Source organism: Erpetoichthys calabaricus, chromosome 2 (assembly GCF_900747795.2).
Source record: "Erpetoichthys calabaricus chromosome 2, fErpCal1.3, whole genome shotgun sequence".
Taxonomy (NCBI): Eukaryota; Metazoa; Chordata; class Cladistia; order Polypteriformes; family Polypteridae; genus Erpetoichthys; species Erpetoichthys calabaricus.
The window spans coordinates 32,426,122-32,441,043 of NC_041395.2; the positions used below are offsets into that span (position 1 = coordinate 32,426,122).

The window sequence follows — 14,922 nt, forward strand, 5'->3', positions numbered from 1 at the left end:
TCCGCAACAGGAGCAGAGGATGTCTGGGGGAGGAGAGAGAAACAAAGCAATCTGCCAAAAGGACAGGCGCTGTTCAGGCTTTTAAGTATGCGTAGCGCGAGAAGAATATCACGTGACAGAGCAGCCTCGAGTAAGCCCAGCAAGTAAGGGAGCAATGTGAAAGTAGTCTATCCGCATTTTTAAGAGGGATTTTTTGAGGAGCTTCCATGTCCTCTACGGGTGCGTTCAGCACCCCTGCTCACAAGGGGCTGGCAGTGGTCATGAGCTGGCTGCTCAACGAATGTACGGTACTGCCTGTTCAGCTCCTGCGTGCTCGCAGATGGCATTGGGAAATTACTATAGCTGCTTGTGGTGGTTTAAGGGTTAAGAGGAACAAAACGGAAAACACGAACACTCCGCTTCAGATGCATCACCGTCAATCAGCAGCAAGGAGAAATGAATAACGCTGTAGTGGTCTGGTGACGCTAAGATTTGCACCATCAAGAAGACGATTTATTTATTTTTATGGGGGAGATTCCAGGTACGCACCCAGCCTTGGCCTGACATGCACGCACACACAAACACGAGACAAAAACAAAGAAAACCGGTAATCAAACGGCAAATAATGTATTGAAAACAAATGAAAATGGTACCACCCCTGTTCCTATTACAGCAATTACATATTAAATACAACAAAGCACCAACAAAACGCACAGTACAGTGGGGCAAAAAAAGTATTTAGTCAACCACCAGTTGTGCAAGTTCTCCTACTTAAAAAGATGAGAGAGGCTTGTAATTTTCATCATAGGTATACCTCAACTATGAGAGACAAAATGAGAAAAAAAATCCAGAAAATCATTCTTTTTTTTTTTTTTTTTGAAGAATTTTATTTGCAAATTATGGTGGAAAAAAAGTATTTGGTCAATAACAAAAGTTCATCTCAGTACTTTTATATACCCTTTGTTGGCAATGACAGAGGTCAAACGTTTTCTGTATGTCTTCACAAGGTTTTCACACACTGTTGCTGGTATTTTGGCCCATTCCTCCATGCAGATCTCCTCTAGAGCAGTGATGTTTTGGGGCTGTCGCTGGGCAACACGGACTTTCAACTCCCTCCAAAGATTTTCTATGGGTTTGAGATCTGGAGACTGGCTAGGCCACTCCAGGACCTTGAAATGCTTCTTACGAAGCCACTCTTTCGTTACCTGGGCGGTGTGTTTGAGATCATTGTCATGCTGAAAGACCCAGCCATGTTTCATCTTCAATGCCCTTACTGATGATCCTTTACACGGATCAGTCGTCCTGGTCCCTTTGCAGAAAAACAGCCCCTAAACATGTTTCCACCCTTTCCATGCTTTACGGGTAGGTATGGTGTTCTTTGGATGCAACTCAGCATTCTTTCTCCTGCAAACACGACTTAGTAGAGTTTTTACCAAAAAGTTCTATTTTTGGTTTCATTCCTCTTCTGGATCATCCAAATGCTCTCTAGCAAACTTCAGATGGGCCTGCACATGTACTGGCTTAAGCAGGGGGACACGTCTGGCACTGCAGGATTTGAGTCCCTGGCGTAGTGTTACTGATGGTAGCCTTTGTTACTTTGGTCCCAGCTCTCAGCAGGTCATTCACTAGGTCCCCCCGTGTAGTTCTGGGATTTTTGCTCACCGTTCTTGTGATCATTTTGAACCCACGGGGTGAGATCTTGCGTGGAGCCCCAGATTGAGGGAGATTATCATTGGTCTTGTATGTCTTCCATTTACTAATAATTGCTCCCACAGTTGATTTCTTCACACCAAGCTGCTTACCTATTGCAGATTCAGTCTTCCCAACATGGTGCAGGTCTACAATTTTGTTTCTGGTGTCCTTTGACTGCTCTTTGGTCTTGGCCATAGTGGAGTTTGGAGTGTGACTGTTTGAGGTTGTGGACAGGTGTCTTTTATATTGATAACGAGTTCAAACAGGTGCCATTAATACAGGTAACGAGTGGAGGACAAAGGAGCCTCTTACAGAATAAGTTACAGGTCTGTGAGAGCCAGAAATCTTGCTTGTTTGTAGGTGACCAAATACTTACTTTCCATCATAATTTGCAAATAAATTCTTTAAAAATCAATGTGATTTTCTGGATTTTTTTTTTCTCATTTTGTCTCTCATAGTTGAGGTATACCTATGATGAAAATTTCAGGCCTCTCATCTTTTTAAGTGGGAGAACTTGCACAATTGGTGGCTGACTAAATACTTTTTTGCCCAACTGTAAATCATGAAAAGCTGCAGCGGATGAAATGTAATGATGAAAATAGATTGTCCAGAGATCCGCATGTTGAATGGGAATGTAAAGATAGTCGTACCGCCAGTTCCTGAAATGAAGACGGGTGGATGGGTTCAAGAGCGCTTCTTTCTTTGCAGGATGGCCATGAATCCACTTACAGTACTCGTGTACACAGGCAGACAATGCAGACGGCAAACACGAAACGCTCCAGGACAAAATAAGTACAGGTAACCCAACAGAAGGCAGGCAGAGAGACAGGAATTTGAAACACAAATTACAAAAACTGTGGTGTTTTTTTTTTTTTTTTTTTTTGGCTTTTGGTTACCGGCCCCCTTTTTAAAAGCCACTCTGACATCCTTTGACCCCAACACCCACAGCAGAAGACCAATCTGAGCCACTGCATCGACTGTTGGTGGTTGTAGTTTCAAATTCTATTGGCTACTTTCACCATCCCAAGCTGCGTTTCCTCTACAGTTGCTTCCTGTTCTCTGTACAGTACAGTGTTGCCACGAGAAAAGCCATAATAATTACGGAGGATATTTGCAGTTTCTGCTAACAATTATTAGATAGGTTCTAAGGAAAAAAACCGTGAATGACTGAGGCCGCAAACTCTGAACTGCGACTTTGCGTGGGTCTACTGTATTCCAGTAGGTGCGTTTCTGGAAAGCAAGTCTTTCAGTATTGCAGCATTCTTGAGGAAATCAAACATATCTTGATTGTAAATACTTTCACTTGCTTGCCAAACAGCATAGGCTACGCATCATAAAAGCAAATGTCTAGTTCCGCATTCTAGCAAGTTCTTGGTTGTATAAACCTTTTATGCCTAACCTGCAGAGTTGTTTGGCTGCAGTCTTACACTTTATAGGGCATTGCATTATAAACACAAATAAAGTTGGCCTGTACTGGGGTTATTCAGCTTTATGGGAGCTGTAAGTGCAAAATGAATTATTGAATGAATGTGTTGTGATGGGACCTCTGTAAACCACCTTTGCCCAGAAAATAATGGCAAACCAACCATCCTTTATCAAAATGGTTTTTATATGAAATGTGAAGAGTTGCACTGTGTCAGAAGTTAAAACGGCAAAAAAAAAAACAAAGAAGCCCAGAATATAACTCAAAACTTTGAACCCTGTCATCAAGGTGAGGTAAGCCTATCCACTAACTTGCCCTCAAACAAGTACTGTGCCACAATCACAAAAAACAAACCCCTTGCTCGCCTCTTTTTGCATACTCTTGGTGTACAGTCTCTCTCCTAGAGTAACCAGCCATCAGACTCCATACTTGGGCTTTCTGGTCAGGGGAAACTAATACACTCTTTAGAAGATGTTTACAGGGCTATCATGGGAAGCACCTTCTTGGTCAAGCACGCCAGCTGCAATTAACCATCACAGAAGATCATGTGACAAGATATCAGAGCACAGTTATGTATTCCTATTTCTGTGTGTCCCCGAGTCATTTGTATTCACATGGTGCCTGAGGAGTAACTATTTATGGGGAACTTAAACTGAAGGATCAAAGCTCCCTATAGCAGATTTCTTTTGATGTTGCTATGTGCCTTGATCAACTTGTTTGAGGTTAAATCTAACCTTTTAAGAGGCTTTTGATCCATTTTATTTAAATAAATCCTTGTTTTCAAAACTGGAGGCATATCATTCCCTTGCAGCTGCCTGCTGTCGCCATTCTTCAGAACTGTGTTTCCCCTTTTAAGGTGCATTGTACAAATACAGCAAAAAAAAAAAAAAAAAAATGGTGTTAAGAATGGTCCATATAATACTTACTACTAAAGTGAAATTTACATGTTAACGCAAGACATCTTTAAATGGAAGATTTTACAATACAACCAATTGTACTGCACAATAAAATACAATCAAGTACAATAATTTCTATATAAAATGGACAGGAAATCGGATGAAGTGAACATCTTATTTAATCTGAAACTGAACACAACTGAATAAAATTAAGTAAGCAAGCTCCTTAGATTGGTACAAGGGTGGCATAATGCCTCTGTCAGTGTTAACCTTTTACGGATCTAGGTGTGTGTGTGCTCTTTGCTTTCATCATCATTCAGCATTGTCCTTTGGAAAGGCAAACAAGCTGTCGGCTAATTTGTTTTCTATTGGTGTGTGTTCTTCCATTTGTGGATACTATTGGTGAAACACAACCTATTTAAATTGTCTCAAACTCGTGCAGAAATTTTGCTTATCAATGGATTGGTCCCAAGATTAAACAGCAGACTGTACAAGTCATTCTTAAACAATTCATATAGTAGTTTAAGTGGGTGGTGGTTGAATCATTTTTGAAAGATGTGAGTAAAACAACTGAACCAAAAACAATAGGCCTATAGCCGGTAATGACAAATACAATGTAATTTACTCGAAAAACACAAGTCAATGGTTTTGAAAGTTTCTTTGTATTTAGGTATTAGGGTGGATGCGTCTACCTCTGGTTCTAATTTTTTTTTTTATCTTTGCTAGAATGTAAACCTCCAGGAGCTCTACACTGCAAAACAAGACATAATTTTCTAACTTTGAACAGAACCATGCTTAAATCAAGTTAAAGAGTCGGTCATAAATCATCATTTTAAGTGCCAATTACACTTACTCCAGTATAGTTTTCTCTCCAAACCCATCCCCCCACTTTCAAATGATGGTCAGAAGGGTAAGCTGAAAGCAGTCATTAAACTATTTCGGATTTGTTGGCAAAGTCGAACTGGCCGAAGACTCTTGCTGATAGAAAAAATGCAATATGACAAGATGGAATGCATCAACATCACGTTGACTAGTGTCTTAAAGATGGATGTTTCCCTAGTGCCTAAAGTTGAACAGTCATGATCAGTAACATGGGAAAAAGTGTGACTTAAATGAGTTGATAGCAACTATTAGTTCATCAGCAAACCCAATAAACTTTATATGAGTAGTGACATTTGTTGAACCAAAATACTTTTGAGGTTGTTATTGAATATAGAAAAGATGTGACAAGAACAGCCTATTCATTCCAACAAGCTTGTCTGTCTTATTCATCTAAAATGGTTCAGAATAACCAAGTTGAGATTTGAAAGTTCCTGAAGCCCTTTATTTGGTAATTTATACCATGTGTCTGTGGATCTTTGAGCAAAATCTGTCCTTAAATTTCTAACCGTGTCACTGTTCTTGTGGCTGAATTTATTTTAAAGTAACAGCTGGGAAGTACTTTACTAGTTTATTTAAAAAAAAAAAAAAAAGATTTCGGTCATGTTCTGTTCATAGTTTATACCTCTTAGTCCCAGAATATTCTGCTCTCCTCTGGACTTTGTAGTGCTAGTATGACTTTTTATGGTAATAGGGAAACCAAAACTATCCACAGTAATCCATATGAAAGGCCCACTAAGTGTAATTTCTTTCAACTTAGACTACACTCTTAGTGATATATAACCTAACGCCCTAATAGCTTTCCTGATTGCTTCTGTATACTGGTTTCTGTAAATAGTGGTGAGTTCAAGTGACTCCTAGGTCTTAGAAGGTTTACTTTAAAGTATCACACTTCCCATTGTATATTCAACTCTTAGTATTACACCTAAGTAATAATGTTAAGTTTTATTACCAAGCAGGTAAGCTATCAAAGTCCCTCTGGAACGATTTAGCTGATTCCAGCTTAATTATGTTCAGATTCTTTTAAAACGAGCAGTGACCTCAACACTGATCTTTGAGGGAGACCACTTTATTCTCAAAAAGATCCCTTAACTGTAAACCTTTGCTTCCTATGTTTGAGCCAGTTTTGTACCCACCTACAGACTGCCCTTAATTCCCACTTTTAGTTTGGTCACTAACCTTCTATGTCATACTTTATCAAGTCTTCTGAAAATCAAGATAAATAATATATGCAATTCTCTGATTTTATTCTTTTGTTGCTTCCTCATAGTTTCCATATATTTGTGAAACATGACCTTATTTGTCTGAACTTTGAATAGTTGCTTCCATTTTCCTTTTGTATTTGGACTCTTGCATGAGACATAGTTATGCTCGGGAGATGAATTTTTTAACTAAACATAACATCGTATACTGACCTCACTAAGCCAAGAATGAAGTGTCAGTTATAAGTCTTGTCTAGGCATATCCTGGCTCAGACCTATGTACCACAGAGTGCTTTACATTTTTTTTTGAAGGATAACTATAATTCAACCTTTACCGGTTTTGTTGGAGAAAACCTTGCATCAATTACCAACAAAAAATGTGGGATTTATAACCCAGTGTCATTAGAAGCTCTCTTCCCTTAACGAAAGCAGCCTTGATTTTAACTTCTTCGTAGGATGTGGCTCACAAGAAGGCTAGCACAACTCTTTTACTCCTAGGGGTAAGGCAGTGCTGGACATTAGCAGCCAGCACCTATAATTGTGTTGTGCTTGGGTGCTGCATTGTGGCCAGACTTGCTAAAGACAATGAGTGAACAACTACACAATACCATGTGACCAGACCAAAAGAGACCTGAACAAAGAAACACAAAAAGCGAGCTGCTTCCTCCTTCCACCTATGCTGGTGAAAATCTGTCCTTGGTTCCTGAAGTGTGAAGACTTGAGAACAAGGCATCGCCTCCCTTCGTGGAAATGACAGGAACAGGAATATATTTCATATATTTTTGGTTCTGGGAGTAATATTGCTTGTGACCTATTAGCAAAGGTTGAGCCACCAAACACATTAACATAATGTTTACTACTTTAGTTGAAGTTAATGGCCAGTGATTGACAGGTAGACATTTAGCTTTTGCTTTCTCCTTCTATAATTTAATAAAGAAGTTATGGGTGAGTGCCAAAATCCCTTCCATTAAAAGCTCATAGCTGCCAAAACAGTTGCCCAAGGTTCTGTGAAGAAAATCTTTTTTACAAGTAGTTTCAAATTAACCTGTAACTAAAAAAAAAAAAGCTTTTTTTTTTTATATATATATATATATAAAGTCTGCTATTAGACTACAAATCTGATATAAGCATTTATAAGCCAAGCCAGCACTGAAAAGAGTATTGGGCAGTTCTTTAGACAAGAATTGGGAAGAAGAAAAATTGTTCAGCATACTGCGTGTTGATAAGACAAAGGGAGGGAGAAAACCAGGCGGACCGGTTTGTTTTGTGTTAGGTTTATTATGCTGCATCTGTGCATATCTGTATATCCATTTTTTTTATTATCCTTCAGTTATGAATAAACTTTTCATCACAGTGAGCCTGTTTTGAGTTATTTATTCAAGAACAGTTGTCACCATGTCTGTACCACAAAAAGATTTCTCTTAATTCTGGTGTTCCAGAATGGACAAAAGAGGGATATATCTCACATTATTTGATACTACATGAAGATGAGATGCAGAAACCAAGAACACTGGTTATTGATGTAGGGTTTGAAACCTGTGATGTCTAATAGCCAGTCTGAAAGATGGATGCAACTTTCAATGAGTGCCTTGACTGGGAGGATGCAGAGGGTAGCACTGAACCAGCATGTTTGGATGTGGAGAATTAAAACTGATACTTGAGATTCAACAGGACTCTGAAGTCCTGTGTACAAATCTTGCAACAAAGGTGCTGTATGTTAACCCCAACATAAATTGCATTTTCTCCCCTCACATAAACCCTGAATGAACTGTTTAGAAAGATGTAGTCTTGGCAGCTGCCGTTTGTTTTGCAGATTGCATAAAGCAGGATTTCTTGTTGCACTTTATTCATTTTTTACAAGTTTTACACCACATGTCTGATTTAGCCATACTTAAACGTGACATCAATCAGCACGTCTTGCTATTTCATTTTTAAAAATGAATACTTTTGTTGTTATTTTGCTTTTGGTTTCAAATTACCCAGTGTAGCCATTACAAAAAGCAAAGTGCCTCAATCCACTTTACAAATAAAGGTTAATTTTTATACCCAGATGCAATCAAATGGGACTAAATCTAGCAAGATGGGGGAAAAGTTAACCTTTTAATGAATGAGCAGAATAGGAGTGGGAAGAAACAACACTTCTAAAATAAAAGTATTAAATACCCACACCTATCCATAATAAGTATTGAGACTGGTAAAATAGTCACACCTATCCATAATAAATACTGAGTCTGGGATCAAAACGTTTTCCTATTTCTACCATGGTTTTCAACTTTAACTGAAATGCCTGTGTGTTTGACTACAGTAAGGGACACTGGGGTGGGGTACATTTCAAAACCATGGGATTTTTTAAAGGGCCCTCAAAGACTTAGATGGGTTTACTCCACTTGTAAGTTATGTCTGTCTTTGTTTACTTACTTTCTTGTGCTCACTATATTAAATGAACTTTTCTTGAAGCAGATTACCTGTTTCATTACTCCTGCCTGCTTGCTTATTGTGTTAATCTTAATTGTTTGATGCCAGTATTTATGATCAAATATTATAATGATTGCTATGCATTTTCTGAATATTTAACACAAAGTAAAAGTACCATATTGTTACAGTGCTCTTCATGCACAGAACATGCAGACTAGTCGTAATCACCTTTCTTGATCTTCAGCTTTTGATTTTAGTGGTGCCTTGTCTACTATCCTTCTGAAAGCTGAATGCAAAGACATAACTACTAAGTGGATAATTGGGTGGGGGGTATGGGGATATGGTAAGCAAACCTTTTCAGTAATGAACTCTTCATAAAATGCCCAGTTTGCAGCATGAGTGCAGTTCTAACAAAACTCATATATCCTCAACAAACTTACACCAAGTGTGGAAGATTATGCAGATTCCTAAAAGGGCAAAACTTGAAATTTGTGTACCTGCTCTGTACTAGTATACAAGTATTGATATTCATGTTTGGTTTGGCTTCAGTCAGGCTGTATCATAGCGGGTTCAGTCGTTTTATTTTGACATAAATGATCCAAGAAATTAATCAATAAAATTGTTGGGAAGGCATCTAGTTGTCTTGTTTTGGGTGCAGGTCAGTTTATAGTATGATTAAAGTTTTGTCTGGCCCCAGTATAGTTTGGATATGTGTTGTTCAGTTACTATTAGAAAGTAGGGCCTGAGCTGCCTCAAAAGCTTACGTTGTAATCTTTAGTTAGCCAATAAAAGGTGTCACTTTGCTGGAGTTCTCACTAGAAAGTATTGAAGTGGTGAGGGTGGTTGTGTTTTTTTTTTTTAATTATTTTAATGAGAATAGCTTTATTTCCCCAGATACCGTGAATACTGTGTAGATGGTTAAAGAATTTATTCCTAAGCCTTTTTCAGTACGCCTTACCTAACTTGCATATATTGACAATTGTTTCACTCTGAGACTTTTTGGGAAATGTAACTGTAAATGTAGTGATTCTTATGTTTCTTTACTGTTTTTAAATTTTATTTGCTTTAATGCTTTGTATTATATATGTAAAAGGTATATGCTGGAAAAGCAAGTTATTGGAGCAATTTGATGGCATCAGTATTTATCCTTACAGATATATAATTGTAAAATGGGATTTCCCCTATACTAAAGTTTTGTCTGCTTATATTAAGGTTTAGTTTGTTAAAGTACACACTGTAAATGCAATGCATGACCACTTTGAATTATTTTATGTACATTAAAACTCTCTCTGAAATTTAATTTAATACTCTTGTAAAACTTTCAAAAGGGGAGAAGTGCATATTTGTTTCTAATGTTTAAATAATTAGATTTTCTTTAGTAATATTTTAGATATCTTATTTTTTGCAAATAATTAAAACTTTTTTCCCTTCAGTTAATCAGTCTTTGTACTTAATTTCTGTGTGTTTTTATTTAGGTGCCAAAAACAGTTACATTTAGGAAAAAGTTACTATGTCTTTAATTGAAAATTTCTGATTGCTACAGTGTTATTTTTCTGCTAAATTCATTGTTTTATTTGTTTTTATTAATCAGTTAGTAGCATGTTCCCTTTATTGAAAGTATATCAGCCCAATTTCCTTATTTATTTAATTTTATTTTTATACTTCGTATTCCAAAAACTGTTTCCATGTTTGAGAAAATTTGGCAAATGGTTTTTCTAGCTTGGTTTTTGCTCTAATGTGTCACTTAGGAGTTTGCACTTTACATATGTTACTTTTTTAGTTTAGACAAATGAAAAAAATTAAAATCCTGAGGTTTATCTTCTGTATTACCTCAGTTATGCTCTGCAAGTGTGGACTTCTGGAAAGTAGCTGCTGGGATCTGTAATCCAGCAGACTGAGGAAAGCCCTGTCCATTACTTATCGCAAACGTCTGAGACCGAAGCTCATCTTCTTCATCTCCCATATACAACACTGAGAAGACCAAAGATAAAAAGATTAAATGGAGTGAGTGAAATTTCACTGCTTGTTAAGCATTCCATTCAACAAATTATTGTTTATTGTCATATTCATATGCATATACATAATGATTTAATTTAAGCAGAGCAGTGCGAGCGATGTTCTAGATCAAAATTTTTTTACATGTTAACTTTGCAGGTATCTAAGTCTATGATATATGCTGACCAGCAGTGCTATTTTTCTTTTGCATAATGAATAGTGGTTGAAAGTAAAACCTTTTAATGATAAAGTTTTGTAATCACAAGTTTTCAGTTGTTTTGAATTTAGAAGTTTGTCAAATGGTAACAGGAAGCCATGATTTATAAAATACAGACCCTTAAAAGAACTCATTTTTTCTGGTACCAATTCTTCAGAATCGAGCAGTCTTTATAGAAAATAGATAAGGTGTCGATGTCTTCCAGGTTTTTCTGACAGTGAAATTTGTGTAACTGATTCTCCATGTGAAGCATTAGTGAAGTGGATATCAACATTTTGTGATAACGTAGGCTACCAAAAACAGGAAGCACATAGCCTCTAACTGCCAAGTGGTGAACACACCAGCAACATTTTTCAGACACAGTACAGTGTGCCAGAGGGCTCCCATCAATATTTGTTTTTTCTTGTTAATTTTAAATGTGGAATTCAAAGGGGATGTCTGCAATTTATTTGATAATTCACCCTCTTCCTTGCACTGCAATTCCTTTGGAAAATGTGTGGATGAAATGGAGCTGATGTGTGTGGTTTTCTTCATACTGTTTTATTCTTTTACCAGTCTGATTAAAAATGACTGGCCAACTGTGCATGGTTGGAATTCACCTGTAATCTGGATATTTTGATTTTTGTTTTTTCCACTGCCTCCAGGAAGCTAAACAAAACCCAGTGTATTTTGAAAAGGGAAGAATAATTTTGTCTTTTCTCAAGTGACTTAAACACTGCAATAATTAAGTTGCTGCATGTGAAAATATTATGTATAATTGAAGTATTTTTGTCAAAAATGGCATTCAATGTGCATAACCCTAGTAACAATCATTATTGTTACGTAAATAGGTTAACTAAATATTCTGACTGTTTCAAATTAGAGAAGTCCAAAATGTTCCCTTAGAAATATGTTTAATCTTTACTGTTAAAGTGATGTTTTATTTTGCATTGAGGGGTACTCAACAAATATAGTGTCAGCATACTTAACATACTGTATGTAATAACTAATTTCACATGAATTGGTAGTAAATAGCTCACATTGAATAAATCCTGAAGTAATTTTATCTAAAAAATGGCAGTAGATGCTCATCTTCTGCCATGGTTAATACGTTTCTTTGTGTTAAATTCCAGCCTCATAACATATTGCATTTTTCTCCAGTACTCTAAATGTGTGTGTTTTTTTTTTTTTTTTTGTTTGTTTTTTTTCCCTTAAGTTTTTTGTTGTTGTTGAAGAAATGCATGCTAATATTTTCATTAACAGCTTATTCCCTTCCAGCCGCCCCAATTGCTGTCTTCGTTTCTTTTGACATGGGGTCTAAAATAGTGATCTGTGAACCATGTTATAATTTTCATTTAATGAGCAATGAGATGAGTGATGTGCATTTAAGGTCTGGAAACCCCTTTTTCAGTTCACATTTTAAACATACAAAATCCAGCTCTTTTGCTTTGACTTACTGTTTGTATTCAGTCATTTTCTAAACTGTTTATCAATTTTGGAATCACAGTGAGCCAGTGTCTATCTCAGAAGCTCACAAAAGAAGCTTAGAATCTATATATATATATATATATATATATATAATTCACTAAGCCGCCGCCAGAGCAAGCAAGACACCCATGAAAGCACGCAGCATAAGCAAGACACCCATGAAAGCACGCAGGAAGGGGCGTGGATTCACTAAGCCGCCGAAAAGTAAGACACCCATGGCGCATGCAGGAAGGAGCCACGCCCAACAACTCTTAAGACCATTGGATACGATGACAACTCGCAGAGCCACGCCCACCAACTGGGACGCGACGCCTCGGAAAAAACGCCGTCATTTATGTTCATCTGTGCAAGAGTACACATGGATCTCTGAGCCACGTTGACTTTTCGGTTACAACACACGACCGCGTGCACCATCGCAAACTGTTTTACACGCTACATACAGCAATTCGCATCTGCGACAAACATGCGTCTTCTTAGATGGTCCTGCAGAAACACGGAAGACATTTCCCCACCCATGACCAGGCGGTGTGTATGCTTCGAGAACGAGGGTGGACGCGGCAGGACCATCTAAGAAGAGGCTGTGTATCGATATATATAATTCACTAAGCCGCCGCCAGAGCAAGCAAGACACCCATGAAAGCATGCACAAAGCCCAGCCCACCAACTCATGCCCACCAACTCGAGCACGCGTCTACCCATGCTCTCAAGGCATTCACGGTGCCTGCTCATGTGCCCGAACGGAACAACTCACTTTCGTCTCTGCTACAGTACACATGCTGACTTTTCATTATTCTTTTCGGTTTCAGCTGCATTTCCATATATAATCCACCAAGTCGTCCGACCGTGGGATACAAACGACAGAGCACCGCCCAAGAACTTGAACCACTAGAGAGACACACCCACCAACTCTAATATGCCTGCCCGCCTGACTGTTACCAGCGTTCACCGCAATGTACTGGAGTGTAAAACCATCACAACTATCAGACGCTGTCTATATCTAAGAAGATATAGATACTCATTATTTCCCGGCAAGCGTCCACCCACGCTATCAAGGCATTCACAGTGCCTGCTCATGTGCTAGAACACAACAACTCGCCACACACAAATCTTGCTTAATTTGACTCAACACAGGAAACCTCACCCTTCCCGGACACGGAGAGGATTGACAGATTGATAGCTCTTTCTCGATTCTGTGAGTGGTGTTGCATGTCCGTAATTAGTTGGTGGAGCGATTAGTCTGGTTAATTCAGAAAACGAATGAGACTCAATCCTGCTTAATAGTTATGCGATCGCCAAGCGGTAGGCGTCCAACTTCTTAGAGGGACAAGTGGCTTTCAGCCACGTGAGATTGAGCATTAACAGGTATGTGATGTCTGGTACTGCACGCGCGCTACACTGAATGGATCAATGTGTGTCTACCTGGCCCCGACAGGCGTGGGTAAGCCGGCTTGCAATTGTTCCCCACGAATGAGGAATACCCAGTGAGTGCGGGTCATACGCTCCCTCTGAATACGTCCCTGCCCTGTGTACGCACCCCTCCACTACCATGGTCGGGTGACTTGGTGGATTACATATAGAAAAGCAGCCGGAACCGCAAAGAACAATGAAAGGACAACGTGGCTCAGAGGTGCACAGACGACAGTGACTCAGGTGAGGAGTTGGGGGCAGCAAGTCTTTGATAGGCTGCAACAAAATGATGAAAGAACAGGCGCATTTTTTTCACACAAGCTGGGTGGGTGGGTGTTAGTTAGTTACTTGAAGGATTTCAAGATTTAATATGCACAAGCGGTAACACTGCAAAAGCAGCCCAAACCTGAAAAGACGGCTGGCAAAAAGTGGCCGACAAATTAAACGCGTGTGCATTGTACTTACTGAAAGCAGCGTTACGGATTTTGCAAATGTAAATTTTTTTCCCTCTGCTTAAAAAACATTTAAAAAGCGGTGTGATTATGCGGCGTATACTACGCCGTGGGTTGGTATGCAGCGTGTAAAACAGTTTGTTTGTCGCAGATAATTTGCCTTTTACTTTAACACAAAGACAATTTCCTGTTAGATTTGCCTTTGCGATGACAATTAATAAGGCACAGGGCCAAACTTTCAAAAAGATATGCATGTATCTGCCAAAACCAGTGTTCAGTCACGGACAGTTGTATGTTGCTGTCTCCAGAGTTCCATCTTTTCATTCACTTACTGGTATGCCTGCAGGAACACGTGCAGCGAGCGACACACACACACACGAGAGAGAGCGAGCGCTGGACAAATAAGAATAATAATACTTAATTACATTGATATACCGGTGTTTTCAGTATTCAAAGCGCTATCCACACAGGGAGGAACCGGGAAGCGAACCCAAAATCTTCCACAGTCTCCTTACTGCAAAGCAGCAACACTACCATTGTGCTACAAGGCAGAGAAGGCAGTTAAAGAATGCACCGGGCTCGATTTTGTTTTCACTTCTGTTTGGACAACTGTGTCGTTCAGGAAGTGTTCACCCATCAATACATAATTATGTGGCGTATGGTACGCCGCGGGTTGGCTAGTCATCATTATTTGTGGTTTGACTGCTTCTGGTAGTATACTACTAGTCAAAGGTTTTCAAACACAATGAATGACCTAAATTGGTGAAAGTGTAAACAGAAAACTGCCAGAGGTTTAAATTTAAAGTTTAGGTTAGAAAAAGTGGAAAAAAAGGGGAAATATCAGAAATTTACAACTGGGCCTTCTTCAGGGAACACCTGTTAGGTTACAACCTACAGA

At 38.7% G+C, this 14,922-nt stretch overlaps 1 protein-coding gene across 3 annotated transcripts in view; it reads left to right on the plus strand.

Annotated features, from left to right (window-relative positions):
- Positions 1–14,922, plus strand: part of hnrnpc (heterogeneous nuclear ribonucleoprotein C) — a 45,791-nt gene that overhangs the window by 13,953 nt on the left and 16,916 nt on the right. For all 3 annotated transcript variants that reach the window (XM_028793563.2, XM_051923300.1, XM_028793564.2), the window contains one exon: positions 10,322–10,490. In XM_028793563.2, coding sequence (XP_028649396.1) covers positions 10,486–10,490 — 5 coding nt within the window. In that variant the 5' untranslated portion in view covers positions 10,322–10,485. The remainder of the gene's footprint in view (positions 1–10,321; positions 10,491–14,922) is intronic.